This window comes from Ambystoma mexicanum, chromosome 3p, assembly GCF_040938575.1.
Source record: "Ambystoma mexicanum isolate Mex_15411 chromosome 3p, UKY_AmexF1_1, whole genome shotgun sequence".
Lineage (NCBI taxonomy): Eukaryota > Metazoa > Chordata > Amphibia > Caudata > Ambystomatidae > Ambystoma > Ambystoma mexicanum.
The window spans coordinates 833,792,765-833,818,470 of record NC_090925.1 but is presented as its reverse complement, the minus strand read 5'-3'; the positions used below and the strand labels follow the sequence as shown (position 1 = coordinate 833,818,470).

The 25,706-nt window shown below is 45.0% G+C and overlaps 1 protein-coding gene across 1 annotated transcript in view; it reads right to left on the bottom strand.

Moving 5' to 3' along the window:
* Positions 1-10,724: 10,724 nt before the first annotated feature.
* The window catches only part of LOC138579623 (perforin-1-like), a 136,804-nt gene continuing 121,822 nt past the window's right edge, over positions 10,725-25,706 (bottom strand). The window contains exon 3 of the mRNA XM_069649880.1: positions 10,725-11,897. Within this exon, the coding sequence (XP_069505981.1) occupies positions 10,820-11,897 (1,078 nt within the window). The 3' untranslated portion in view covers positions 10,725-10,819. The remainder of the gene's footprint in view (positions 11,898-25,706) is intronic.

Below are 25,706 nucleotides of genomic sequence, written 5' to 3'. Positions count from 1 at the left end.
ATACAGTGCAGAAGGTGTGGCGTGGCTCTCCATGCCAATACTTAAATAAAGGAAACGTACTTGCCTCTCTGCCTCTGGTGTCATCACTGCTTCCTCCGGTTCCTGTGTGCACAACCCAGGGGTGCAACGAAACCTACATTTTGGGGGTGGGGCTAACTGGTAATGGGAGGGGCCACTTCAAAAACTGTGCAGGGCTAACATGGAGGCTCCACCCCCTCTGTTCTACCCCCAAGGGTCGTGTGGTGTGGGGACCAAGAATCAAATGGTACATTTTAAAGCACAATATGCCAGTAAGATTTAAATACGGGAAACACATTTAGTTGCTTTGATAATTTGTACAGGCCATAGACACCAACTTTTGAAAAATATTCTGGAGGGGAAAAAAGTAGACTGTACACCATAACGCTTGTACATATGAGGTCCTACAACAGTAATAAACAAGTAGACTGGCTACACCAACATGCCAGTGTAGCCAGTAACAGATGCCATGCCTACTTTGTTATAGATGCCTATTAAAAAAAGTTATAAAAAATATATATAAGGTCATGCTACAGTTATACGTGACTAGACTGACTGTACCAAAATACTATTCTAGCCACATAATACATATGCCGAAAAATCAGGTGTGCACAAAGGCCCCCCACCCTCGGAAGTGAATGTACACATAATGGGGTTATATGTTGGCTCCCATCCGTGGGGAGGGGGCTGATGTGAGCATTTGATTTTGTTGAGGTAGATGGGCCGATGGAAGTCTTGATCGTAGCAGCTTTAAAGTTTTACTGCGTTTGTGCAAGTACATTTTTCTGCATCTGCACAAACGCAGTAAAACTTTATTGCCACCAGTTTCAGGATAGGCTTCCTCCCTCACTGCTCTGCAAATAGCAAGTGCGCACATCAGCTCCTTCCAGGGGTGCACCTAGGCTAAGAGTGCCTCAAATGCTGGCAGAGCCACTAACTTCAGAGAATGTGGGGGTGGGGCAAACGTTCTTGTGTAGGGGCATCTAACTTCTTTACACGTAGTGAAGCTTCAATGTTAAAAGCAGTTACCTCTGCCCTTTACCTCTGAAAGCACCCACTTAAGGACTGCTGTGAGAATGAGATGTCTCATGTCCCCACTGCCCTTCCAATCACTCCCCTGGCATGCAAGTGCTAACCTCACATCACGATTTCAATTGCCTAAAAATGTATGCATATGAATGCAGGTGCTAACCGTGAAATGCTTTGTCAGAAATTGCAGGGTGTTTATGATCAATGAAGCCCAGGTGCCTTTTAACTTCTGTGTCCTGTCCAGCCAGAGCTGTGTAGGCCAGCCAAGTCAAGTCCAACATAGCCCTAAATTTCTGGCGGGTGGGGGGGTTATAGCCCGATCAGCTCAATGGTGCTGCACCATTGGCACTATCCCACAACATTGGCAGCGAGCGGGGAAGAGGACCCACAGGGCGCCAACTGAAGCTCTAGGAAAAGCAACTGCTCCCCCTAGTGGTCCCTGACGAGAGGCATTCCGGTCCACAGTAACAGATGCTGGAACTCCCATACCGTTGACTTGAACACTGGAATTGGTATGCTTCAGCGATATACTGTTGGCTTCTACTGAGCAGCAACCAAGAGAGCTGTGGCTGAGAAATCGCCTTTTTTCAAACTTTGCCAAAGGTCCCAGTTGGGGAAGAAGCAGGAGACGCACATGACATATACCAGGAAGCAGAGTGTACTTTGATGGAACAGTTTGAGCCCAGTGTAAATGTAGTTATGCAAAGCCACTTGTTTTTCTGTTCTGCCCAAGAAGTTGAGAAAGTGAGCGTGTACATGGTTTAGCAAAGAATTGTGACTGTGGACTACTTGCAGATAGTTGTGCATCTCATTATTTGCTCACCCATCAGGCCGACAAGAGATTGTAAGAAAGACTAACTCACTTTGGAGCAAACAATAGCAAAGGCTAAAATGTCAGAGCAATCTCTGACATTAATGAACACTTCTAAGGCAGAAGTGAGCAGCACCAATAACAGAGCTATAAATCCAGTACAACAGAGTTCTCATGCAAATGTGAATGGCAGATCTCCATGAATAGAATTGTGTTTTTCATGTGGGGGTTGTGATGATCACATCGCTACCAGCCCACGCTCTGCAGCCAAGGAAATAATGTGCAGTAGATGCAAGGAGTGTGGCCACTTAGAAAATATTTGTAGAAGCAAGTCAGGAGGAGAGGAGAAGTACCTAGATAAAGAAATGCATTTCCTTCGAGACGATATGAGTGAGTTGTTAATAGTGACAGCGTAAGAGAATGATATTGATGTTCTTTCGTCGATGGTGAAATTGAATAGAAAGGAGTTGTGGGTAATGGCAGATTTGGGCTCCACTGTGAATGCAGTGGATACATATCTGAAGTTAGGATTCCAATTAGCAGAGCTTAAGGATTCAGATATAAATCCGAAGGGCTATGGAGGAATGCCCATCAGATACCTACGGTCGTGTATGGCAGGAATTGAATTTAAGGAAAAGAAAGTGTTTTGGAAAATTGTATGTAGCAGAAAAAGGAGTATCCTTATTGAGTTGGAAACAGCAAAAAGATCTAAAGATCATATTATATCCTAACGCTACAGACCCTGTTATGCTGGTAGAGGATATTTGTGATAAAACCAAAGAGCCTTTGAGAATAAAATAGGGTGTCTAAGGACTTTCAATCACAAGATATCAAATAAGGGAGCATGCAAATGAAAGGAGACCAGTACCTCTCATGTTGAGAGATACATTGAAAGAAGAATAAGATAAATTGAACCAATGGAGGCAGTGAGTGGGTGTCCCTTGTAGTAATAGCAAAGAAACAGGATGGAGCAATAATGATGTTTGTAGACTTGAGCCCTTAATGTCAACATACGAGTAGATCGTCATCCCCTTCCTAAAGTACAAGAGAGGATGTCTTACAGGGAGCAAAATATTTTACAACCACAGATATGTCTAATGCATACCACCAAACAGTGTTGCATCCTGATTCCAGACGCGATGATTCACTTGCTCTTGTCAATTCTCCCTAGAGGGGAACCCCTTTCCATGAGGCTATGGTGGTAAGGCTGCTAATCAATAGTCCCTCCCCCTAGGGGTGGCTGCATGATGGAGGACCTCATGGAGAGGAGCTCCCCTCCCCACACCCCAGAGGGTAAGGACGTAAGTCAGAGGCAAACTCTCTTACTTTCAACCCTACTGGATGACAACCACAGCAAACGCTTCTAGACATAAAGATTCTTGTCCTGTCACAGCTTTCCCTTACCCTCCATACCTTGAGAACCCTAAGTTTATAATATTTGGGAGGTGTTATTTTGAAAGTGCCACAGAATGCTCTTGTACTAGCTTGTCATCTAAGTATGCTAGTTCTGAGGCTTCATTACGAATCCGGCGGTAACCCTGCTGTTGCTACCGGAATCGTAATATTTTACTTGCGCCCGACTTCCACTGGGCTATTACAAGTCCGGCGCCGTTAAAATGTAAGTCCCCATCCCATAGAGTCCAATAGGACTCTATGGGAGTGGGAACTCAGAAGCACCGGCATTGTTGCTAACGGTGCCGGTGCTTCCGTGAACAGTCTGCCTACCATGGCCACAGAGCCCGGCAGGGTCTGACCTGTCTAGCAGAGCGGCTACGGCAGACACGTAGTTTGCCGGTCCGGAAACAAGGGTGCCGGTAAACTCACTGGCACCCTTGTTTCTAGACAGGCAAACTTCTAATGAAGCTCCTGTTCTTGTTAAGACTAGGCTAGACCATTTAGCTAATGCTAACCTCTTTGTAGACAGTAGACCCATGTACTGTTATAAGGCAAAGTGCCAATTATTGAGACGATGAGCGACAACAGGAACCTAGGTAATACAACTACTGGGACAAGTTGGCCCCCATGGAGCACTGAAGATGAAACCTGTGAAAGAGATGAAGGACGTATACAGTGGGTCCAGACACTGCTGCCAACATTGTATAAAAATCGACAATGGACTAAACACTTGGTCTCGGACAGTCACGAAAGACGGCAGGTGTGCTGCACACTGAACAGTGGAGATTCAAACCTGCATCGCTGATCCAGAGGGAGTGAGCTCCAAAGACGCTGTCGGACCGCTGCATCTGATGATCGGAAGATCCACAGGAGCGGACATGTGCGCAGCAGTGTCGAGAGGAGGAAGGAACGCAGAAGGCAGCGGGGAACGCCGCCGCAGGAGAAGCAAGATGCTGGAGAAAGCTAATGCCCGCAATCCCAAGAAGGCCCCAGTGCCGTGCCTAAAACCCCAACAAGGTAAAGGGTGGCCCGGGAGACAGTGGACATGGGATGGGCGCATGCAGTTGTCCCTATGCCCCTTTGCAAGCATAATGCTTGGGTGGCACAGCAGAGAGCCTCCAAACCTTCTCCTCCTCACGACAGTGGTGTAACGAGGCCCGTTGAGGACCACAAGCACTATAAAGAGGACTTGAGAGGGAGTCCCTCATGACTGTGGTAGAGATGAGCCCACTGACAACCAAAGAAGAGTCAGAGACCTGTGCGAATCCCAGAGTAATGTCACTGCTCCTATGGGAGGAGCCCCTTCCCATTAGGCCAGGGTGGTGAAGCTGCTACCCAATAGTTCCCCTGGGGGTGGTACTCAGCCGGTGGATCTTATGGGGAGGGAAACCATCCATGGGACCAGTGACGAATATTTTGGTAGAACACAGTATACAGAACTCCATCTCTGTCCCCTCTTTCCACTTACCCCTCTGTAATCCCCCACTCCACTCACCTATGTATGTCTGTAGTACTGTAGTATAGAGAAACCCATCTATACAGACATACTAGGACGAGGAAGACTGAGACATACCCACATGGACTTGACACAGCTACTGACACAAAGAATAGTCAAGGAGGCAAAAGCCCACTGCAGAACCAACATACGCGGATCAGTCATCAAGTGCTGGAGCACAACATTAAAAAGGAAGAAGGACTATGCATGTTGACAGATCCGCACTGGAGGAACCAAGAGCCGGCTGGAGACTTGCTATGGAGAGCAGCAGTGGCTATCTGAACATTTGCCGAACACAAGCTGTGTCAGACATTGCCCAGGCTGGAGAATCGGAGGTCCTGGGGCATCCGGGAGGGTCGGACCGAGAATTACCAGCTGAGAGAGACCAGTCCTGGGAATGTGTCAAGGACATACAGAGACTGTTGGCAGGCTTGCAGGAGCCTGCAGCGGAAAGAAGCAGTTCAGCTAAACCGCCCGAGAAAGCTTGAAATTCCAGAAGAGGTACCTGGATTATCGTTGTGGGTGGTGGATTTAAAGAAGACCAAAGGAGGCAGTTGGGGTAGAGTGAAGCACTGCATCCCCCTCATACATTACGGGAAAAGTAGAAAGAACACACATGAGAACCAGTGCTTGGCAGGTTGGTGAACCAGGCTTGGGTGCGGTACACTGCAAATGTGAGAGAAGGGTCTGGAACACATATGAAATTGGCGAAGCCCTGCAAATGCATGACACTGGGGAAAGGGACCCGTACAGAGTCGGGGAGGCCCTGCCAAAGAAATGTACAGGGGTCTGGAACCCACAAGAGCCAAAAGAAGCACAGATCCATGGGGCTGAGGCCCACAGCCAGTCGGGGAGAACCCGAGAGAACACCAAAGGTTTTGGGACCCACATGAGAGAGAGAAACGTGCAAGTAGCATTGATAAGGGGTCGAAGGCCCACTGTTAAAAGAAGGATGATTTTTGGCCATAAGTAGTACAATCAAGTCGGCGAGGATAGTAAACCTGACTTGACACCACACCTATGAACTGGAGAAAGAGTACAGAAGAAGAGAATCCCCCCTTTGTACTTGAGAACTGTGTTTGTGAAAAGGTGGCTACAGCCAAGTCTAGCAGGATAGTGAACCAAACTTGAGAGTACCTTTGTGAATTGGAGAAAGAACAGGGGTAGGAACCCCCCCCCCCCCCTTTTGATACTTGGAAATTGTATTTTGATAATCACGATGAACTCTGAAAGGGAAGAGCAGGGACGACAATTCCCAGCAACGCTTGTTATGTTTTGTGCCCGTTGGAGGAACATCAAACATTAAGAACTCTTTGTTGTGTTTTTCATCAAGAACTGAACTTTGACCGCAGTATACAGAACGAGAGAAGCCTCCTTCTAAATCAACAAGATACCCACTTTTTCGTTAGTTAACATGTAAGGGATGGAAATGTATTTGGACACAGGACGGGAGACATTTTACTTTATTGGCCATCCTGACCAAGTCCTTAGTCTTTTTGTTGAGGTAGGGCAACCCCTCTTAGAAATAGGGCTAGGTAGGTTTTCCTTTTTTTTCATTTATATTAAAAAAAAGTATTTGCCAACAAACATGCCATCACTGTGTCCTACTCATACTTCTGCACCCTTACAGGCCCTAAACAAAATGAGTAATTTTTCTCATTGCAGTACTTGGCAGGGAACGAACCAAGTGAGCCAGATTCAAGAAGAAGAGAAGCCAGGGACGCAGACCCTCCTAACACTTTGAATTGGGTGTTGTAGGTGTGAAGCCTAATGAAAAGAAGACCAGGGGAAGGGAGCCATTCTCCAGGTAACGTGGACTGGCAGTAAGGTCCAAAAAGTCCTAAAGAAGGGAGTCATTCCTCCAGGCTATTTGAGACCGGATGGCAGGATAAGGGAAACATTCTCCTGGCTCACCAAGAAACTATTGTTTGGAACTCTACCATTAGTGGAAGGGAGCCATTCCCCCTGCAACTTGTGACACATGAGATGGTTCTAAGGTTTGGGAACTGTTTGAACAACCCAGGAAATATAACCCAGGAGAAGGGAGTCATTATCCTGGGACCAGAACAGTGCTGTCCTATTCTTTAGTTTCTAGTGTAAGATACAGGGGGACGGTGGACACTTTTGAGCTGACCGGCATCCTGACAACCTTCTCTCTTTAGTTGAGGCAGGGAACCCCCTCTTAGGAATAGGGCTAGATAGGGGTTTCTTTTTCTTTCCTATTCAATAAAAGTCTTTAGCCCCAATCAAGCCACCTTTGTGTCAGCCTCCTTCTTCTGCAACCCCTACAATACACTTAACGTAATTAGTGACAACATTTGGGCCTGTAGATTCAAGAGGATGCCTTTCAGCCTTGCTTAGGCGGCAGCTGTTTTTCAGAGGGGGATGGAAAAGCTTTTTAGCAAGATGTTGAATGTTAAATGCTTTCAGTATGATATCCTGATATTCACGGAAGACTCACAACACCATGCTAAGTGTTTAGGGCAGATACCTGACATTTTCAGGGAAGCAGGCCGTACACTAAAAAAGGAAAAATGCTAATTTAAAGTCAAAGAAGTATCATACCTAGGGCATGTAATTAATGATCAGGGCATCTGGCCAAAACCAAACTTGGTAGATGCTGTATTAAAAGCACCAGCACTCCATAATAAAGACATGCTGAAGGCATTCTTGGGTCTCACAGAGTACTACTCCAAATGTATTGAAGGTATCGCAACTGAGTGCTTCACTGCGAAAGTTACTAAAAAAGAACATCAATTTCATATGGACTGAAACACATCATCACGTTTCCACACACATGAAGAGGAATATTGTAAAAGCTCCATCATTGAGCATGTTAGTCCCTTGAACAAGACCATATTAACAACCAATGCCAGTAGTGTGAGGTTCGGAGCGTCATTAACACAAATGAGAGAAGTGCAAGTGATAGTAGTAGCTTTTGAAGAAGAAACGAATTAGTCTATCATTGAAAGAGGAGCCTTGGCATGTCATAAAGCAGTAGATCATTACCATGCATGCATTCTTTCCAAATTGGCCCATAAAGAGGCTGGCCTATGTGGGAGAATAATTGGCACCCATGGCTATACCTTTATTCTGGGTATACAGTACTTCATTAAATATAAAAAATGTTATTCTCTACAGTGAATCTGAGTAGTTCCTTGATGATTTGTAAATGGAGCAGAAATGTTGTTGAGGTATTAGCATATGTAAAGTCTAGTGCCTCAATGGCTTAGCCATGCCCTATCAGAGTATAACGTGCTTTGCCATTTAAAGTGACTAATATACTCTGGCTCCCAAATTGTAGTTTCCAATATTTGGAGAATGTGCATATCATCTGACGTACCATGGTAACTCATATACTTTAGTCCTAATGGCCAAATCAATATATTTAGATATGTTCTCCGTAACCCATTGTATTCCACTCATGTTCGGTCTAACATTGCTACCACTGGGTGAAATCCATCGACTTTGGAGGAAGGGGTGCCTTTGTTTTTTGCTTGCTGCAACTTTCGATCTGCCTAGAAAGAGTTTTAGGGTCTCTGTTTGGCAGGTCGTGGTTATTGTGGCTGCTCTGCTTTGAGCTACTAAAGGACTGGGAAGAGTAAAGCCTACTCAGACTGTCCCGTACAGACCTACTACAGCAGGGGTGAGAGTCAAGGCTTCCTCATATGGTCCAAAATAGGTTACTATAGTTATTGACCCTTCCCTTACCACTACGGATCCACCAACCACTGGCACAGAGAGGCACCTGGCAACATGAGAAACCCCCTTGGGTCACAGTTTGGTACAATCATTCTACCACTGGAAATATGAACCATTTGCAAACTTTATGCAAAAATCCTGTTTTTCTAATATTGACACGTGACACTCTTGCAAATGTCACTAAAGGTTTCTTTATTGTGCATGCATGTCTCCATGCATGTCAATAGGTTAATTTATTTCTGTTGTATATTCTCTTATTTGTTTTTGTGTTCATGATTGACACTTTTTTTTTATTTTAGTTTAGTTTAGTTTATTTGTATAGCGCAGCCAAACCCTGCGGTAACTGGGCGCATTAGACTTGAGGAACAGCATAAGTTACAGAAGGTTGCACAACATAGAAAGATACAATACAATAAATAGCATAAGGGACCAGGTAACAGGCAGGTCCATGTCAGTAGAGGCAGCAGAAATGACAACAGGGCCGGGTTACAAATAGATCCACAGCTATGGATAATCGAGACTTAACAGAAGGCGAGAAATGGGCTATTGCTGAGTAAGAGAGTAGCTCCTTCACCTTGGCTCTGAACGACAAAAACAAGGCTTCAGCTGTGATTGTCATGGGAAGTGTATTCGAGTATTCCACTGCTTATTTATTGTGCATTTGTAAGGCGCTTATACATCCGGTAAATTAGTGCACACAGAATAAAAATTTAATTTTTGATATTAATTAAAATAATCAAATGTGATATTATCAGTAAATATAGAATTCAATTTGATACTGATTGCCTTACATAATACATTTGTGTTTTCTTTGACTATTATTAAAGTTACAATCCTAGAGATTCCCATTGGGAATAACCTGTGTATTCTATGCAATACCGCAGTCCCCATATGATTAGGGCCCTCCAGCCCCTATTCTACTATCATTTACTTCACTCTTCAGACTGCTACTGGTTTCTAGATTGGCCAAGGAGCCCTTGAGTCGAAGCCGCCCATATCCTACCTTTGCAGAGTAAACATTTCAGAATCATGAGAACATTGAACCTGGTCGTGCCCTGCAGGTTTTACTTCCTGGTTCCAACCCCTATATATCTCCTTCCTTTACCATGAGTCTGCTTTATTTTAAGACTTTCTTTGCAATGTTAGTTCATTGATTTTGGTTTGGACAATCCAGGATGTTTTTGTTGGACTTCCGTGTTCTCCATTCCCCTAGCAGACGCACACAGACCTATGCTACCATAAAAGGTGATATGTTTTGGTCAGAGGTTCCTCTGAACCAATTGGTGTGAACCGAAAGTGGACCCTTGTGCTGTATTATATATACATGTCTCTGGCGTTGTGCCAAGTTTAGCATCCTTTGAAAGAGAGTGGATTAGCCAGGAAAAAGTAATTTTTGTCTCTGATTTCTGACACTGTGGGATATTAAGTGGTCTTTGGCAGGTTACATTGTTTATACTGAAGTTCTTTGTAGTACCGAAATCCAGAGGTATCCAAATGAAAGGCCTCAGAAGCCTCGCACTGTTGCCTGTGAAGGGGTCAAACCCCCTATGGGGTTGAGCGAAGCTTCACTTAAGAAACCCAGAAGTATGCGATAGTATGGATAAATGCATGCAGAACTAGTCAGGTTTTACCTTGCCGCTGATGCAGTCCTGTACCCGAGCTGCGTCTGCACTCCACTCTGGCCATTGGTGGCCACAAAGCACATTACGAAAGCAAACATTCACCCATGCACAGAGAGCCGGTAAGGGGGTTTGGTCTCCCAAGGTTGCAGCTCTTTAGCAAGAGTTGTCTTGTACTGCATTGCTGTAGTACAAACTGACAGTCACCTGGTCAATTCCATGCATGCAAGACGCTTGATTTAGCGCATGACAATTTGGGTTGCCGGTTTCTGAGAAAGCTTGTGGCGGGAGTTTGGGAGGGAGGTTTGTGTGAAAGCTTGTGGCGGGAGTTTGGGAGGAAGGTTTGTGAGAAAGCTTGTGGCAGGAGTTTGGGAGGGAGGTTTGTGAGAAAGCTTGTGGCGGGAGTTTGGGAGGGATAGGAAGGGAAGGAAAGAGGACCACGGGGCGAGGCGTGAACCTAGGAAGGAGCTGATTGAGGCGCCATGCCAGGCAGAGCCGGGAATCCTTCTGTTTAGAAGGAAATTGGGCATGTTATGGAAGACTATAAGGTACAAGGCATGCTCTCAGACAGATCACACAATGCAACGTTTCTGTTGCTAACAGTCAGAAACCCCCTCCCCCCTGCCCAATGCTAATTAACATGCAATGTTAGTTTCAACCCCTTTATTTGGCGGTTGCACGGACTCCATACTTTCGGCAGAAACAAAAGACTGTTCACATCTGACATGTTGTGACTGCCCAGCTGCTTCACTATGCTGTGGACTGGTAGATTTCACAGAATGGTCCATACAGATTGGGCAAGCACTGGATCTTTACTTTGAAGGTTATGTGTCCTTCTGTCAGCGAGCAGGTGTGTTGCTTTGCGCCCGGTGAGGGTGTGGTTTCCAACTCGCAGCTCCCCAGCAGGTCATTCCCAAACAAGCCGTCTTCATCCCACACCTCAATGGTCAGCAGCTTATTAGGTGCAAGCCGGAGCGCACCAAAATCCAGTTCCTGGTCCCACTGAGGGTTGTCGTCGTTGTCAATGACCGACGTCTGCTTTTGCTTCATGCCAAAAGTGACCCGGACGTACCCATCTGTCTGAGTCACTGTATCCCCATGTAGGCTATTGCCCCGTTCCACCATGACGGATATGGCAGCCAGCCCCGGTTGACTTGGGCAGCAGTCCTCTGTAAGCTCCAAGCTGGGTACACATTGGCAGCTGCACCCTCCGACCTGCCGTGGGAGGGCACCCTCTGGACACATTGGACAGTCAATGTGCACCGCTCTCTCTGTGATGTAGTCCATAATTGCATGCTTCAAGTTTTGTTTTGTGGGGCCTGCAAAGGACACAAGCTCGTGTAGGGGCGCCAGCGTGTAAGAGACCACATCTGGTGCCTTGTGTAAGGAACCTGCCCATTTCTGATAGGTCTGCCCTTTTTCTGTGTCACTGAAGGTGGGGGCCACCTCTGGATTCCCCCCGGTGATTTCGATTGCCCTCTTGCTGTACTTATGTGAAAACGTCCAGTTTGACAGTTTACTGGCACCCAGCACACGGCAGTGGTCAGTCTTGCTGGCCAGGTCAGAACTGATACTGGCAAATGCCTCGACTCCGAGGCAGTCCTTAACATCGTCACCAGAGATTCCGTCCCGTGCCAGCTCGCATGACTTCAGGGAAGTGACCTCCCTAACGCGACCGCCCAACTCTGCCTTTCTGATGTAGTGGGTGCCATACTTCCCAATTAATGAATAGAAGAGGGGCTTGCTGCTGTTGCTGTATACTGGCGGAAGTAGCTTTAGCCAATCGGAGAAGTAGGTTTCTGGCGTCGGGCACTCTGCCACCTCTAATCTGAAAAACAGAAGGAGAAAGGATATATTTTAAATTGGCAGACTCAATGTTCCATCAACTACAAAATCGGAGTTCACCATTTCTCACTCTACACATCCGATCCCCTGGCAATACAGTGAATTAAGGAAACACTTTACTTGGAACAAGCTGGAATATTTAAATGAATTCTTTGACTCCACAGACATAATTGTTGTGGTAAGCATATTAACTCACAAATATGTATGCATATTTAATATATCGATCAATATTTTTAAAACTATTCATTGCTTCTTTACAATTCTGACCCAGGCCATTTTTATGTATATATCTCTCTAGATTCACAAACTAATAAATGAATGTTTTTGATGAGGGTAATTCTATGCTGAACTTTATCTAAGAAGCAAGCTATGAAGTGGTGCATTGTACCTCACAGGAACATGTAAACTCAGCAGATAAATGTACCTACACAAAATTGTATAATTTAGGCTGCTCATTATAGAGAATTGATAATCATTTTTATCGTCAAACACATTTTGTAATTGTTTGATTTTAGCTTTCTAGCTGCAATATGTAGTGAAGAAAAACAATATCTTGAGAAAATGCATTTAACTATATTATAAACATATGTTGCAACACACTAGATTAATCAAAAATCTTAATTTCTCTTCTGTTTCTACTCTCCTTGTTTCCTTTAGTTTCGTTATGCTTATAATTTACTATCATTTAATGATTCCCAATAATGTTTATTTGCATCCCAACGTATTATTATTATTTTAATCAACCATTGCAATGCATATATGTGTTGCAGCCTTGAGAAAGCCCGACGTGGGCGAAATACGTGTCTCCACATTCAGGGGTGTTGCTATGTCTGGAAAAGATCTGGGGCTATGCTAATGTTGGGACTGTCAGGACTCGGTGCTAGCTAGCTTTTTGTTTCTAGCCCCTCACCTTCTATCCGGGGCTAGAACCAAAAGAACTGTGACTGTAGCCCCCAGGCCTTCTAGCAACGCCTCTGTCCACATGCAACTTGCACTAGTATTAGTAATTTATTTACTGTCTCATATTGGCATTGTACAGTATATGATGTTAGAAAGCACTCAAATTAATAAACTTTGGAATATATATATCTAAAATACAATACACTATAATTTATTCGAACAATTTCATTCATTACAGTTATTGTACAACAATAATACAACAACAGAACCCTCTATATCAAGAGTCATGCCGAGTCAGTAGCATCTATCCATGATTTAGCTTCTAGAATAACATACTCACACATGTCTTTTTTAAAAAATTTAAATGTCAGAAGAATTTAAAAAAAAAAAATCAGAGAGCAACTTTCATGTAAAGAAGAAACGCTACTATATGCATTTCAAAAACCTCCTTCTTAATTTAAGTGCCTGCCTCAAATATGTTAGGAGGTACAAGGCAATCAGAGGTGCATCTGCTAATAAAGGTGCCCCAGGGCAGGTCCACATTGTCTAAGTAGCACTGGCGCCAGTGTGGATTTTTAGAATTTCCGCAAACACTGGGCAGTAAAAGACCAAATGCAGTAAATATCCGGCAGGGGGGTTGCATAATGTTAGCTTACCTCAGTCATTAATCATGCCTCTGCTATGCCATTTCACTGTTATTGCCCTAAGGGGTAATACGTTGAATCTATGTCCGGTAATCAAAGGATGCTCAAATTTCAGATTAGTCCATAAGAGATGGTCAGAGATTTTAATAGACCTAAGAACTATATAAGCAGCATGATTGGCTATTTTTTCCGAGTTCCCTCTCTTCTCGTTCTGTCAATGAGAAATATCTCAGATGTCCCACAGTTTCAACGCCTACCAACTTTGTGATGTTGTCTGGATTTGTAAAGTGGCCAGTGTGACGAGTCAGAGGGTCTCATCCCTCCTGAAGACAAGAGGAATCCCACGACCATGCCCAAACTCAGGCAGTTCCTAAGAATTCCCAAAACATCTTGCAACAGTAACCCTCAAATGCCTTATGGGCATATGTATTTCTGTAACGTAACCCTGTTTAGGTGGATGAACGATACTGGGACGAGGAGGCTAATCAATGCTGATGGAAAGGAACACGAGTACTGCCCACCGCAGTCTACTCTACTAGCCCCTTTCAAAAACCAAGGTGGGAATTAAAGAGACAATAGTCCAGTGTGGTATGAGCAGCAGAGAAGTAGTGGAAGTGAGCAGGAGAGGAAAAGTTGTTGAAAGTGGGAGCATAAAGAAAACTGGCTGTGTCATCTCCATGACACCCGAAACGTTGCAGCAAACTTGGCATTTGATTTGGGATCATCAAGACGAGCAAGAGAGATAGAGAGAGAGAAGAGAAGTTCCGGGGAGGTCAGCTGCCTCGCAGGGAGGTGAAGCGTCAGTGTGAGGAGAGCACAAATGCTTCTCCCAGGCAGCTCAAACAGGGACCTCTAAACGAACCCGGAAAAGGCTGTAAGAATGCAGGGAATGCTCCAAAGTGGACCAATTCAAGGGCGCAGCCAGCAATGGAGGCACCGTACCAAGAGGCGGGGAGCCGTTTTCAACACACGGGTCACAACCTGTGACTCTGGTACGAGCTTGGCAAAGAAGCCCAGAAGACGGAAGTTTCCTCAACTGGTGTCGGCAGCGCCAAGTAGAAGCGTGTTGGTGGCCTCCCTCACAACCACCAGGACCCGCCAAACAGCTAAGGAGCGAACCAGGCTGCAGTGCTGATTACCAGGTTACCACATGGGAAGCAACAGACTCCAATAGTAAACGGGGCTGGTACTTAGAATAAAAGGGGATTTTTTAAAATTGATTATTTATAACGCACATAATACCCAGAGGTTTCTAAGCGCGGACCCGGGAATCGGACCTGTGTTGCTCTGTATTGTCTTGCTTCCAACCGACTGAGGATTGGTCACTTGTAGATCTGTATACTAGTGTACAACTACATAGGATTCACCATTGATATTGTGAGGAAAATTGTTGCCCACCTATATGTAAATGTACACTACTCTACTAACATTCACCACTCTGTCCTGCTTTATTTGGTGTTACAGAGCTTCCCAATTGGGAAAACAATTTGTTAAACAATCTGTCAAACCTTCCTTGTAACTAAAACAAGTGTTACCCTGTTGTTGCTGGTAAAAGAATCTTACCATGCAAATGATGATGCTATAAGTAATTTTTCTTTTTGGTTTGCGACTAATGCTCTACTATTGCCTTGAAAAATTCTTTTGCTTTTCCATCATATCAGAACACTGCATTTCTGTTTTTGTTGTTTTGTTAAAGAAAATTGAGTGCAATAAAATTTAAATAAACTGCACCATACAAAACTGGTTTCTTGTAATAGAACTTGCCTATACAATACAAAGTATATTGTCTTGTTTTCAACCCCCAGGGGATGTCAGATTACATCACTAGGATGAATCATAGGTTAATTTCTGCACAGACCACCAATTTTATAATACCCACCACATACACAAGTTATAGTATGGTGCAACTTTGTTAGGTGGGTACCCCCTTATGTGACACATTGTCTTGCTTCCAAGGCAAGCACGTTGTTCCTGAGCTATCCCCCCGAGAACAAAAACCCCAATAGTAGATCGAAAACCCCAAGAAAAACAAAACATAAGAAAATAAACTTAGACTATAACAAATCAAGGGATTAAGGAAAAGCGAGTGGAACCACATTACTAGTAGATTAAAAATAAAAGGGCATAAAAACGGTATGTATGTCCCTATGAAAGAGACATCACTCTTCTTCATCCCAGTTTGTTGAGGAACCACTAAAACATGACTTGACAGGCGAGTAAACCAAGTACACTGGGCTAAGGAGTAAAGGTTACAGACCTTGGCAGGAGAGTAAACCAAAGCTGTGAGTCAGTACTGAGAAGTATACCCACACCAGTCTCTTTTTCCCCACAGAATATACCATCCAATTTGGTTTCACAAAGGTGGTTCCACAAACCCTGGGAGGTTATTGACATTTGAGAAGGAGAGACATTCTTGTGTACAACAGAGGAGATTCAAGGGAAGCCATCCTTTATTAAAATTATTTTGGGAACACCATTTTGGAACTTTTGTTTGTTGCTGCATATCTTGGATAAAAGGCAGGAATATATGCTTATTCTTGAAACTTCACTTTTGGAGTATGAAGGCTAGTCTGTAGGAGTCTAGCGAAGAGACATTTCGTTTTCTCTTGTTGCACCTTTTGGTAGAGTATAGAGTGTGAGGGTCAGATTAGGTTTTGGACACAAGACCAGGAACATTATTTTGACATCCTAACAAAGACAGTTTCATCAGTTAGTTTTGTTGAGTCAGGGAACCCCCTCACAGAGTTAGGACTAGCGAGGCATTTTTCCAATACCCATTATTATTTGAATAAAAGCATGTGGTCAAACAAACAGCACTGTTTCTGACTCCTGACACAGATCATTCACATATGGTGTCAGGCGTGGGATGTGGCCTAGTTGACAAAAACTTGGGAACCCACATTGTTTGTCAGCCAACTCCATCTATGTTGTTTACTATTAAATAACTGCAAAGGGAAGAACTTCAAGTAGACGCTTCTCCAGGAGAGCCTATACTGAATCTGAACGATTTGGTCTCAGTAAAAACCCAAATCCCAATCGATCTTCAAAGGCTTCTCTTTAAAGGACAACCTTTAGCCGATGCCACAAAATTGTCAGACTACACAGACTACACTATAGATCCCAATAGCAAACTTATCCCTGTCATCAGGGCAGCTGACGGCCTTCGACCAATATTGTTCTTTGGAATTAAACCCAGTCTGTTGAAGCCCTCCAAAATAATTGAAAAGGTTGTCCCTGAATACCCTTTGATTCGGGAGGGGAACCGTTCAGAAGAACTCCTAGAGGGACCCCTTGAGATTAGTGAACAAGAAGGTTCGAGGAAGAAATCTTCTTGTTTGGTCCAAACCCCACCCTGCGCCCGTAGAACAGGAACCTGAAGATATGGCCACCTTGGAGGCTTTAATCCAGCATTTGTTGACCATCAGATCCAGGCAGAACGGAGGTTCCCGGGAGGGTTTGGAGAGGGGTGCAGCTGTCCACCAACACTAGATCCTACCCCACGGAATTCTACAACCATATTAGGAGGGATTAGATTTAGGAAATGTTTTCCTGAACTTTGAACGCCTGGACCAACATTCCATCGGGCTGAGGAAGTCGAGACAAGCTACTTAGCCCCTTTATTTTGAAGGGAGAGTTACAGACTGGCTATCAAAGTCTAAACCCCCTGGGAACCACCACCTTCAATGAAATCAAACTGGGTCTGTCGCATTGGGTGGGTCAGACATAAAATTTTTACCGGAATAGGTTCAGAGACCTCAGACTGGCCCCAGGAGAAACCCCAGTGGAGTTGGGAGCCTGAGTACAGAACACCTTATCCCTCTGGTTGGGGAAGACAACCCTTGGTGAAGTCTTAGAAGCCCTAGCACTGCAACAATTTGTAGAAAGTTTACCACTATGTCTTAAAAAGAAAAAGCGGTTCTACAACTAACCAAGCTGACACTAACCATTGCCATAGAAATAGCAGAAGGTTTTTAAGAGGCTAATAAACGGATAAGGGTCTTACTTAAGACAGAGGAGGCCTGGAGGGAAATGAAACCTGGTCCCCGTGCTACACCAGCCATAGAAGGAAAACCCAGAATAAAACAGTACACCCAAGAAATAACTCCCTGAACCTTTAAGTCGAGACCTAAAGAAACAGAAGAAAAGATGTTTCCCCTCCTAAAGATCTGGGAATATGAAAAACGCCAGCACAAAGCCCCCCCCCCTTGTCCTATGCTTTTTTGTGGCGAGAAGGGCCACATAGCAAGACACTGTCCCACTAACAGTAAGGAAAAACCTATGGAAATAGGGTGGATGGTAGGAGACCCTTGGGATGACCTACAGGAACAGAATGAGGATGAGACAGATAACATCACCAATTATCTCTCCTTACCAGTCCCTGTGAAGAACCATGAAAAAAGCCATGGTAAACAGCCAAGCAGTAATCGCCATGGTAGATTCTGGTAGTAAACTGACTGCTGTATGACCTGACTGTCTATCCTGAAGATCTACTGGGAAGGGACCCTGTTCAAATCACCTGTGTACATGGGGACCAAGAAGTGTATCATCAAACCCCAGCGGTAATTAAAATACGAGATCAGGAGGAGAGAATTAACACTGCAGTTTTACCAGGACTCTGCAAAGAAGTTATAATAGGGATACACTTCCCAAACTTCAATAATATCTTAGGTGACCTCGATAAAACAGAGTCCTCTTATTCACCATTTGATAATTGGGAAGAAGGGGATTTGGTCGAAGACACACCTTTTTGCTTCTGGGGAGAAACATCTAAAACCCCACCGTCATCAGTCTTAGATGGCGGTTCCTCTGTCTTATAGGCAAGGGTATGTGATGAGCCGGAGATTCTCGTCCCTCCTGTAGAAAAGTGGAATCCCATGCCCAGACCCGAACCCAGGCAGTTCCAAAGATTTCCCAAATCATTTTCTGGCAGTAACCCTCAAGTGCCTTATGGGTATATGTATTTCTGTAACGTAAACCTGTTTAGGTAGAAGAGCAGTACTGGGGGGAGGAGGAGGCTTATTAATGCTAATGGAAAGGAACGAGAGAACTGCCCACCGCAGTTTACTCTACAAGCTCTTTTCAATAACCAAGGAGGGAATAAAAGAGACAAAGGACTTGGTCCGGTCTAGTATGAGCAGCAGAGTACTGGAAGTGAGCAGAAGAGGAGGCGTTGTGGAAAGTGGGAGCATAAAGAAAATTGGGGCTATCGTCTCCTCGAGACACAAAACACTGTAGCATACTTGGCATTTGACTCGGGATCCCCAAGACAAGTGAGAGACACAGAGGGAGCAGATGAGTTCCGGGGCGGTCAACTGCCTCACGTGGAAGTGGAGCATCAGTGTGTGAACACGAACACTGCTCCAAGGCACCGTAAACAGCGAACTCAAAACAGACCTGGAAACCATTGTAAGAATGTGGGGAATGCTCCACAGTGTACCTATTAAGGTCACAGTCAGCAACCGTGGTTGGGTACCTGGAGACCAGGAGCCATTTTCAACATGCCGGGCCACAACCTGTGACTCCGGTACGAGCTCTGCGAAGAAGCCCAGAAAACGGAAGTTTCTTTAATTGGTATCAGCAGTTCCGAGATGAAGAGAGTCGGCGGCATCCCTCACAACCACGATGACCAGCCAAACAGCTGATGGGCAAACTGGGCTGCGGCGCTGATTACCAAGGTACCACATGAGGAGAAACAGGCTCCAAGAGTAAAAGTGGCTTGTATTAAGAATAAAAGGGGCTAGAACAAAAACCCCAATAGTAGATTAAAAACCCCAAGAAAAAGAAAATATAAGAAAATAAACAAAGACTACAACAAATCATGGGATTAAGGAAAAGAGAGCAGAACCAAATTACTAGTAGATTAAAAATAAAAGGTCGTAAACTGGATGTATGTCCCTATGATAGAGACATCACTCTTTTTCATCCCAATGTGTTGAGGAAACACTAAAACGTATTTGGTCCACCCCTCCCATGACCAACACATAATTAAAACCACTTCTTTGAAGCACAACCTTTCTGTGTCACTGCTTGGCCTTCCTACACCTCAGGCTGGCCTGCTTTTTCCAGATAGCCACTGTGATCAGGGGCAGGTGGTCTCTGAGTATGGATCGTTCCTGATGCCTTATCACTGCCAACCCATGCCCAGCATTTGGGGGGCCTAACTTAAGAAAAGTGGGGGAGTCAAGGGGGCTCAGCATAAAAATGTTAGAAGACCACTGCTCTAGGATAATGTACCTGGCTTTTGTACCCATGACAATGGATGCACTCAGTTTGCTGGAGGCTAAGGTCCTCTTTGACAGTTGTAAAGAACTCATGGTGGCAACAGTTAAGACAGACACAAGTGATCACAGTTCAAGGGTGTTTATTAAACTGTAGGAATGGGTGATCAAAACGCCTAATCTAAACCTAAATCTAAGACAGGAGCAAGCTACAGCCATCAAATAATAATAATGCAGTCCTAGTGGTGTCTTGTCAAATATAAAGGGCCTATACTAAAAAACCTATTGGCAATCCTTACCTCTAAGTTGTAAAATAGTGTGGGATAATGTTCACCAGAAAAGAAAAGTGTTCACCAAATAATAAGTCAGGATGGTACGGTGGGGGTCTCCCTTCCCCACGTTTTTAGCATGGGACAAGGTGGGACTCTTGAGCACAGCACAATCCTGGGCCTCGCCAGCACGAGGTTATAGTTCCTTGCAACAATACTAGGATCTTCTTGGGCCAAGTCTCTTTCCTGCAAAGGTCTCTTGCCTTACAAGGCCTGGTGGACCATAAACAACAAATAAAAAGTATCTTCAATATATCTTCACGTTGGGCGATTTTTCTTCACCCTTGCATCTCCCTCATCTGGGCTCCGATCCTTCTTGCAACCTTGGCCTCCCTCGGCCGATTCACTATGGCCTTTTTGCTCAGAATATTTCACTTGTACTCACGAGTTTCAATATCTTTTTAAACAATCTTTCATAGTGGACATCCCTCAGCCGGGTTCACTCTTGTCAACACATTTGCAGACACCCCTCAGCCGGGTTCATACTTGCCAGTTACACAGTTCACTTTGCTTTACACAATGCAGGATTCACTTCCTTTAGCTTTCTCCTGGAATCCCTCCATTGGGTTCACATAGCCATTGTAACACAGTTCATGATTCTATCATCTCATCAGAAAAGCGGTGTTCTCTTCCACTAGCTTTCTTTCAACATCCTCCGTCAGATTCACACTTGCCTTAGTTTGCAATTTCACAATCTCACCAGAAAGCGGGGGTTCCGTTCCCCTAGCCTTCTCTTGGCATCCCTCCATTGGGTTCACATTTGCCACAGTTCCCAGCTTTCCTCTTGGTTACAGGTCAAAGACTTTTGACTGTACAAGGGCTTTTACTCGACCCTTATATGACCACTACGACCTTTTGCATCAGCACTCCTAGGGCCTCCTGGGATCTGTAGTTTTAACAAACGAGGACCAGTCAGAGTCTTTCGAATGAGCGCCCACGTGGCGCCAGACCACTCCGCAGCTGGTCTCTCCCTAGACTTTTTCAACAGCTCCTTAACACACAAAGTCTTTGCTCTTTGAGTCACATTATGTTGCCATTTGCAACCTTCACTCAACACAGTTCCATTTACTATCGGTTCTCCCTCCAACTCACCAGCTGTGATGAACCGCTTCGCTTTTCTTGTCTCTGGAGTCCAGGACGCTACCACGGTAGCAAGCGTCTCTCCCCGGCTTGGTTATCAGTATGGGAGGGCCCCGTGCACCGTTGACATCTGTTACACCACACGCTAGATGTAGTTACCGGTCTTATGGTTCCTTTCAAAGAGGCTTTGCAGATCTGGGTCGAAAAGGGCAAAGGCACTTCCCTCCTTGTCGTCCTTTTTGCTCTTGCCGTATTTCTCCTCCTTTTGAACTGCTGTCCTGCAATAGCTGCTTCCTTGTGTGGTTTGTCATGCTTGAAGTGTGCTCTTGTGCTCCTCCTTTTATCCCTGTGGGGACTGGAAAGGGACGTCGGGTGTGTGTGGTTATTGTCAATTGCATGACTCTGCCTGACTGGGACATGTCAGGTAAACGGCTTTTTTGTGAGTCCATGGTCAATCAATGTATGAGAAAGTGTTCATATGGGAAAAGTAGATGGGTGGGGGGTAGAATTTCTAAATATGCTGCTGGGCAGGATGGAGAAAAAGTGTCATAAGAAATGTATTTTATCCCTCGTCCTAGGGTTTGTGGTGAGCTTGGAAGGGTGGGTTGTGTGCAATTTGTAGGAGGGATTGTGGGAATGATAGTGTTTTGTCACAGTCGACTGGGAGTTCGGAAAATGATAATCAGAGTGACGGGGAGAAGAATGACTGGGAGTACTTGGGTAGGTAATCGGAAAATAGGGACTCTGAGAGATGTAGTTGCCCACAGTAACATTGTTCAGGTTCCTAATTGGTTTCACAGACAAGGAGGAGTTGTTGGATTTTGATATTTGTTTGCAAACGAAAAACAGACATTACAGCCCTTGCAGTACATGCAATGAGAGAGAATTTGTACACAGGGAAACAATTTAAAAGAAATATTCACTCCAAGAACTTCAGTCAGAGCTTTAAACAACATTCTCTTATGTTCTTGTTTCCCATTTTGTTACAAGCGGAGCAATACGTGCTGCAGTCCTGCGAACAGGATGCTCTGAATCACTTGGGAAATAACTTTGAAGTAGACTATTTTGGTCATGAACCCCTCCTCACTGCGGAAGGTACTCAAAATCAATCCTGACAAAACTGAAATCATGATTACACCGGAAGACAGGGGGGAACAAGCAGCACATACGATGGCCAATAGAGCTGGGAAACCAACCAACCCCATCCAAAGCGGCAAAATACCTTGGAATCCTCATGGACAACGAGTTAACATTTCAACCCCAAGTGAATGCTATAATCTGGAAATGCTTCTTACCCCTACAAACAATAAAAAAGGGTCCTACCGTTCCTCTCCTTCACGCACAAAACACTGGCCATCATATCCCTCATTATGTCCAGGATTGACTATGCTAACCTCATATACCTCGGAATGCCAGAATACCTAATGAGGAAACTACAACGAATACAAAACGCTGCAGCCAGACTCCTCAAACTCAGCAGAAGAGATCACATTACACCAGCACTCAGGATGCTACATTGGCTCCTGGTCAAAAAAGATAATCTCCTTCAAAGCTCTGTGCATAATGGCCAGGGAGCAGACTTTATCCGAAAGAAATTCTCCTTCTACAAACCGGCTAGAACCCTGAGATCCTGCAACGACTACTGTCTTGAACTCAAATGGTAACAGACGAAAAACTGGGAAGCTCAGCATTCTCCTGCTTAGCCGCAAATCTATGGAACTACCTTCTGAGGGAAATTCAAACCATGGAGGACCTTGCAAAATTCAGGAAATTGCTGAAAACCTGGCTCTTCAACTCTGAATACAACCAAGCCGACTGAACGCCTCCGCGCACCTACCGATCAGCCAGCTAGGAAAATAAATGTAGTGATTGGACCGGAAAGAGAAGCAGACCACCACTCCACCCACCTCCCCGACCAACATAGAGCCCCGGAAAAGAGAGGTTGATAAGCCAGAAATGCTAGTGCCAGGGAAGTAGGGTTCCATGTGATTTTACCATAATGAATTTCAACGAATAAATAATTACAGAAAAAAATAAAATATCGATTTTCTTTTAATTTATTTTTAAATGGTCCCCCCAAACCCAACATTTCCCCATGCCTGTAAACCCACCTTAAACCACCCCCACACCTTTTAACCCTTTAGCCCCGCCCCTACATATTTATTTGTTTTTTTTCCGGTAACTTTTCATTCATTATTTTCATTTCACTAAAATCACTTGATACCAGGAAGTAGGCCAAGGAAAACCCAAGGATGGAAACTGGAAAGGGAGGGTCACCCCCAGGCATGCCATGAGTAAGGGCAACAAGAAGTAACTGACCAAACACTAACCCCGCCCCTACTAGAACTTAACCCTCCCCCCCCCACGGGAATCCAGTTAAAGAACTCCCCGCCCCGCTGATCACTCTCTGGGCTAGGAACAGGCATCTAATCAGAAATAGGGACTGCACTCAGAATTCGGGCAACAAACAGAGTAGCAAAGTAGTGCAAGAACCCTTCACCCAGAGGCGAATTTACTGATACAACTAAAAAGGGCACATGGAAGAAGGGAAGATACAACTAATAAAATTAATAAACCGGAAAAGCTGAAGATCAGCAACGGTCACTAACAACCCAAACTGTTACTAACAATCAACCCTCGGCATACACCTCTCACATACTGACCAAGAAAATGTGCACCAGGCACTATCCTCTCAGCTAGATCACATAATGTGATCTGGGCGCTATGTCTTGGGAAGATGAATTGTGGCAAAGAAGTAGCTGGCAGCTCTATCCCAGAGACTGTGTTGAGATTCCAGAAACTAGAGGAGGCCAGTATTTCCGCTAGAGAGGGATCCCTGATACTTTTCAGTTTGTCCCAATCTGACACTTTGTTTTGCTTAGATTAATCCTGAGGGTAGTACATTGTTTAGCTAGAACGACAACTCGGGTTCCATAGGCCCCTTCCCCGGTACAGTAACCTAAAACACACTAGTGAATTTTTCTTTCCTGTGAGAGAGGCATCCCATCTATCAAGGAAGTGCAGAAGGACCTTACTGGGAAACCCTGATACTTTATAGTTTCCCATCCTTATACTATTAGCTTAAATCGTTCCACAAGAGGAACTGCCTATTTAGTTATAGATAAAATCCTAGTACTTCTATGTGTTTATCCCAACAACTTCCTGCTGGTGAGTAAAGCACAGGGTAAAACTGTACTCCTTGTGTCCCGTCAGTCTGCCATTAAGCTCAGTCCTTACGGAGGCAGGATAACCCGCCACAGTGATCCCAGCACTGGATTAATAAGACAGCAACATGCCGGTGCAACCAAGCTTTGGCTTTAAGGAGGAAGGACAGCCCTTTGGGTCAGCCTGGTTCTGATCTTGGAGACGGGGGCTAGACCACCATGGCTCTAGCTTAGTGGGTGTGGATGGACACCAAGGGTATCTGGACCCACTGGGCAAGACAGGGTTAGAGGCCCCTACAGAGAGCTTTAACAAAGGAATTTGGAGGAGTGATCGTTTAGCTTATACCACACTAGGGTCACTAGTAGTAGAGTAGCAAGGCAGTGGGCGGGATGGTGTTACAAGACAGGACAGGACAGTACCTGTGGACTGGACTGAGATGAGAACTGGACTGGCATAGGTGCCTGTGACCGGCTGGCACCTGCAGTGTAAAGAGCACAGGAAGAGCAGGCACAAATATTAGGGCCTAGGCAAAATGAAATAGAACCAGTGAAAGGCAGAAAGAAGAAGAGCACGTAAGGCAAACCACCAGGAAAGATGTGTGTTCATTAGCTGCATGAATGTGACCACCGTGGACTTGCAGAGCGATCAACTCCTTGCATTGCAGCCATTGTCCTTGCACAGTGACCCAGCATCTCTATAGGGAGAGTGTGATAGGGTTGTTTGTGTGTGCCTACTAATTTTAACTCTTGGTAAAAGATAGGTAGCACTTTGAAGCAGGTTAATATTACAACAGAATACATATTGAAAGGTATCGATAAATGGGCAAAGCTGAAAGGGAATCTCAGAGTGTTAAGGAAAAGCTAGGCTGGATCTTCGTAGCCAATTTCTGGAACATTAGCACCCTTGGCGGGTGCGACACCAAGTCAGGTTGCTCTACACCCTGGCTGAATCTAATGTTGCAAGCCCGGATATGGAGCAACCTGAGTGCTCTGCGCACCTGCCCTCCACCCGGCACTGCCTATTCATGCTCTTCCCATGCTTCCCGCCCCAGATCTAGCCTCTCAACACCCCACACCTCATCTCCTTACCTTAACGGGGCTCCTTCGCCCGGCCACTCCGCTTGGCTTCCAGTGTACACCATTGACATGGAAGAGCCCCACCTTCCATTTCCATGGCAATCCTGACTCTCCCCGGCCGTTGCTGCGAACGAAGCAATGTGGCCGGGTTCTTTTTTAAATGATTGCTATTAGTACCTCAGGTTTACCTCGGGGTGTTAATGCCAATAATAACATGTTCGGTGGCCTTGCCCTGGCCGGTAATGGCACTCACTTCACTCGGGCCTATAACTTCGGCCCAGGGCCGGTGAAGCCCACCAAATGTGTTATTATTGCCATTATAGTACCACAGGCAGGGGCTAAAAATACCCAACAAAGGAAGGATCAGACATAACAAGGAA